Consider the following 5,000-nt stretch of genomic DNA (forward strand, 5'->3'; position numbering starts at 1 on the left):
CTCCCCGACACGGACACCTACCTGCACCTGAGCACTCGCACACACGCGCTGGAGCTACGCGACGGTCGGCTCACCGTGCAAGGAAAAATGGACCAGGACGAGCTGGCGGGGCTAAACAAAGACTTCCAGTGTCAGTGCTACACCGGCTACACGGGTGACAAGTGCTCACAGAGATCGTCCGGAAACAGAGCAGGTCTCAGCCTGCAGGGGGCGCTGGTGCTAATGCTGACACTTACAGTGACCAAAAACAGCCTGCTGTGCTAATGCTAACACGGGAAATGAGGAAGGAGGTGGACAGGAGAAAAATAGAGAAGCTTCTTTCTCTTCTGCTTTCCAGCGAGCATTTAGTTTAGTGCCACCCCCTGCTGCACAGTGCCACGTACTACACCAGGACACGATGAAAGGCGAAACAGCTGCATTCAGGGATCCTGAGCCCAAAAACCCTTGTTTCCGCCGGTCAGGGTGAAGCTTTCAATATCTACACACAGCACAGAGACTCGACAGAGACCTTTATCGTTGTTACGACAGATACGGTAGCTGATCAGAGAAAGGAGCCTGGAGCGCGTAGTTTAACGCTCATTTTACGGCACGTCACGTTCGTTTTAAAAGTCCCAGTAAAAACCTCCTTCAGAATATTCATTTAAACTTTTAGCTCCGAGTTCCTCCGGTGATGTTTTTGTAAAGTTTCCGTTTCAGCGGCAGTCTGATAGTAGAACCGATTGTGTTTAACGCCAAGACGTCGTGGGCCAGTCGGAGAGCCGAGGAGTCGCGTCAGGAGACGGCAGAAGGAACACGGTTGAGATTAGACCCGAAGGTTCACCGCTGATAATCAAGTGTTCTTTTGTTAGGAAATTAGAACATTCGATGACGTCGGCGGTTTAAGTTGAAGTTGAAGCGTCTCCGACCGGACGACACTTTTTTTTTAATAAACGAATCACTTATTATTAAATTCAGTCCAACTTTATTTGTTTAGCGGTTTTTAACAGTGAATATTTTCTCAAAGGAAATATAAAAATGACAAAGTTGAAAAATTTAATTTGTTTATTCCCAATGAGCAAGCCAGAGGCGAGTGACGAGGAAGAAACCTAGAGAGGATCCTCATCCTCAGATTATAAATAATGTTCTTTCTACAGCTGTGTATAATCAGGTGCAGTTGTGTAGCCCCGCAACCACCCCCCACCCACACACCGTCTCAGAAGCTTCCCGTCCTCCGTCGAGGAACGCCACGTATCCGTCCCTGCAACACGTGTGTGTATCGTCTCTGTATCACGACGACTTTCTGCACTTTTTTCAGCTTTAACCTGCTGGATGTTTTCTCACATAACTGTGTCAGTGGTGTTGAGGATTTAACAGGTAAATAACGTACAGTGTGTTTTAAACAAAGACTGCAGGAAACTACACACCTTAATATTCAGCCTGCGTCTGATCAGAGGTGGGATCACTGCTGGGTGACGTCACACCTTTTCACACCGTCGTGTTTCATCATGTACCAAAAGCACAAAGCCGGAGACCTCGTCCACTTCGTTCGCCTTCGTTGTGTGGCACAGACTGGAAGAGATTTAAGTGCCATTTGTTTTTAGAGATTTGTGTGTGTGTGTGTGTGTGTGTGTGTGTGTGTGTGTGTGTGTGTGTGTGTATTTACCAGAATGCAGCAGTTACCAGATTTACTGTGTTTCCTGAACTACATGACTGACAAATTCTTTGCCTTAAGAAATGCTGTGATTATCACTGCCGAGTCACACCAGGTTTGTGTGTGTGTGTGTCTGTGTGGTAGTGTGTATGTGTGTGTGTGTGGTAGTGTGTACGTGTGTGGGTGTGGTAGTGTGTATGTGTGTGTGTGTTTGTGTGTGTGCTGGGTTTGGAGAGATACACTGCCTTTATCCTGGTGTGTCTTATGTCAAGTCAATAAGTTAAGTTCAAGTGGGAGCGACTGATCCGTTGTCTAGTGCAGTGGTCCCCAACCTTTTTTCGCTTTGGTCAATGTTTGATAATTTTACCGCGGCCCGCTGGGGGTGGGGACTATACAATTAAAGTAAAATTAATAATTTTACTTTAATTGTATTTAAACATGCCTTTTTAACTCACTACAACGCTAAATCAATGAGAACCCTGAGCTTGTTTCTTTACAACGAGACGGTTCCATCTGGGGTAATAGGAGACAATGACACATGAAGTGTGTTGCTTATGTCCAGTTTATTCCGTTGTTTTGTTTCGGATCACTGCAGAAATCCCCGCTTCACACAGATAGCATGTCGGAAATGGCGATAGGGATTTAAGTGCTGTGGTGACAATCTAAAAGAGTTTCTAACTTTCTAACGACGTCTGTTTCGTGCACATTGTTGCTAATTTGTGGGTTAAATTTGAGCAAACACAATATACACGTACACCAAGCACTGTTAAACATGACAAAGTACCGGTGAACAGAGAGAAGAGCGATACACACCTTCTCTCTCCACCAAAGCTGCAACGCCACTGCCGCTTGCAGCCGCTCAGCTCCAGACGTCACCTAAACCCGGCCTGATATCACGATATTTTGCGCATGCGCGGTATTGGTGCGGCTTTAGGTGACGTCTCTCAGCTCCTGGTTAACCTCTCGTCCATGGAAAGTCGCACAAACCCGAGAGAAATACACCACAGTAAATACAATGGAAAGAATTTAATGTTCCTTGGGCGGCCCGGTACCATTTGGTCCACGGAACGGTACCGGTCCGTGGCCCGGGGGTTGGGGACCACTGGTCTAGGAAACACGAGCCTTTACTTCTTATTGCTTTAATGTCAAAACCAAATCCTGCTTCATGTTTTTTTTTAACTGTAAACGTTTGATACAGTGATAGTGATACGGTGATACAGTGATACGGATTATTTACATCACTGCTTTTATATGTTGGTGCAAATCCAGATGATTGTAACTCTGTTTGTTCTTATTTTACAATAAATCTTTGAAGAAATTGTGATGTGATGAGAGTTTTTTGTGGACTGGACCGTGTTCATCAGGAGAAGGAGCACAACGGGGTAAAGCACTCTGGGGGGTGGGGTAATGAGGCCATGACTGTGTACTGTTTCTTACTTTTTGGCTCTTTCCCAAATCTTAGTGGGGGGTTTGGTTGATGGAAGCTGCCAAAGGAAAGATCACTGTTCTGGAAAAACAGAGAAATCCTTGTTCCATAACTCAAACCAGACTCAGGGTCTCGTTGCTCTGTCAGATGTCCCACTCCTTCTCGCTCGCTCCCCCTCAATCTGTGACCCCATGTGAGAACTTCCATAATCTCTGATTATTTTCCAGGACATTACTGAAGCTTTGGGAATGTGCTTACTCACAGCATGAGGGTGAACCGCAGAGCTGCTGCACAGTAGGCCGGGTTTAGTCCTGTTACAGTGTGGTTTAGTATCTGCACCAGTTCTGCATTTCTAACAACATTTAAACAAACACAATCTGTGAATCGTGCAGGAACGAGTGTGTAAGGAACGAGTGTGTAAGTGCCTTCGGATCCTGCCATGAAACCTCAAAGTGTAAACTGCTCTGTCCTGAATATTTAACATGGAGACTCCTAACATACAGGTCAGATAAACATGGGGCTGTGGTTTAAAACCATTGTTTTCACTCTGTGTGTGTGTGTGTGTGTGTGTGTGTGTGTGTGTGTGTGTGTGTGTGTGTGTGTGTGTGTGTGTGTGTGTGTGTGTGTGTATGGAAGGTTTTTGTGTTAAAGTTACAGGAGGCTTTATAGGAGTCAGAGACAGTTATAGGAGTCAGAGGCGGTTATAGGAGTCAGAGGCAGTTATAGGAGTCAGAGGTAGTTATAGGAGTCACAGGCAGTTATAGGAGTCACAGACAGTCACAGACAGTTATATGAGTCAGAGGCAGTTATAGGAGTCACAGACAGTCACAGACAGTTATAGGAGTCAGAGGTAGTTATAGGAGTCAGAGGCGGTTATAGGAGTCAGAGACAGTTATAGGAGTCACAGACAGTTATAGGAGTCAGAGATAGTTATAGGAGTCAGGGGCAGTTATAGGAGTCAGAGACAGTTATAGGAGTCAGGCAGTTATAGGAGTCAGACACGGTTATAGGAGTCACAGACGGTTATAGAGGTCAGAGGCAGTTATAGGAGTCAGAGGCAGTTATAGGAGTCAGAGGCAGTTGCGTATCATCAGTTCTGCACACTGATTTATAGTTACAGTAAGTTACAGAAACGGAGGCACAGCGGAACCAATGTCAGCAGGGAAGGCGTTTCCACCCGGGACTGTTTTGGTGTATAACGTGAGCAAATCCTGCACCGAACTGTCAAGATGTCCGACCTGATAAAACTCGTCTTTTCAACGATTCGCTCAGTTTTGCGTCCTGTGTACGTTTCTGTGTAGGTGAGTGTGACGGTGTGTGTAACTCTGTGTGTAACTCTGTGAATGTTGTCGATGCTGATCTTGTTCTCGTTACGTTAGCTGATGTATGAGCTCTGAAGCTCTGACGTTAGCCATGATCCCTGATCTGAGTGTTTATCTTCTGCAGCTAATGACACGGTGTGTGTCTGTGTGTAGTGGGTGTCTTTGTGTGTGTATCTACTAGTGTGTCTTTATGTGTGTGTGGTGTGTCTGTGTGTGCGCAGTGTGTATCAGTGTGTGTAGTGTGTGTAGTGTGTGTGTAGTGTGTGTGTCTGTCTGTGTGTAGTGTGTGTCTGTCTGTGTGTGTGAGAGACTGTGTGTGTGTTTAGTATGTGCCTGTGTGTGTGTGTGTGTGTGTGTGTGTGTGTGTGTGCGACTGACTGTCTGTGTAGTGTGTGTGTGTGTAGTATGTGTGTGTGTGTGTGTTCGACTGACTGTGTGTATAGTATGTGCCTGTCTGTGAGTGTGTGAGTGTGTGTAATGTGCCTGTGTGTGTGTGTGTGTGTGTGTGTGTGTGTGTGTGACTGACTGTGTGTGTGCGCAACTGACTGTGTGTAGTATGTGCCTGTCTGTGTGAGTGTGACTGTGTGTGAGTGTGACTGTGTGTGTGTGTGTGTGTTCTCAT

At 45.9% G+C, this 5,000-nt stretch overlaps 3 protein-coding genes and 1 long non-coding RNA gene across 5 annotated transcripts in view; 3 read left to right on the forward strand and 1 right to left on the reverse strand.

Moving 5' to 3' along the window:
• hyal2b (hyaluronidase 2b) overlaps nt 1-1,641 on the forward strand; it is an 8,027-nt gene extending 6,386 nt beyond the window's left edge. Inside the window, exon 4 of the mRNA XM_027137457.2 lies at nt 1-1,641. This exon is cut by the window's left edge and continues 129 nt beyond it. Coding sequence (XP_026993258.2) covers nt 1-264 — 264 coding nt within the window. The 3' untranslated portion in view covers nt 265-1,641.
• LOC125139390 overlaps nt 1-5,000 on the forward strand; it is a 25,709-nt gene that overhangs the window by 17,028 nt on the left and 3,681 nt on the right. The gene's annotated exons all lie outside the window — the stretch shown is intronic.
• LOC125139398 lies at nt 1,402-2,505 on the reverse strand. Its single transcript, XR_007138441.1, has 2 exons — nt 2,444-2,505; nt 1,402-1,548 (listed from the first exon to the last, which is right to left on the reverse strand). It is a non-coding gene; the product is annotated as an uncharacterized LOC125139398 (long non-coding RNA).
• abhd14a (abhydrolase domain containing 14A) overlaps nt 4,198-5,000 on the forward strand; it is a 5,428-nt gene continuing 4,625 nt past the window's right edge. The window contains exon 1 of one of the 2 annotated variants that reach the window (XM_027137438.2): nt 4,198-4,357. The gene's annotated coding sequence lies outside the window, so the exon portion shown is untranslated. The remainder of the gene's footprint in view (nt 4,358-5,000) is intronic. The other variant, XM_027137437.2, reaches the window with a different exon arrangement.

Source organism: Tachysurus fulvidraco, chromosome 2, assembly GCF_022655615.1.
Source record: "Tachysurus fulvidraco isolate hzauxx_2018 chromosome 2, HZAU_PFXX_2.0, whole genome shotgun sequence".
NCBI lineage: Eukaryota > Metazoa > Chordata > Actinopteri > Siluriformes > Bagridae > Tachysurus > Tachysurus fulvidraco.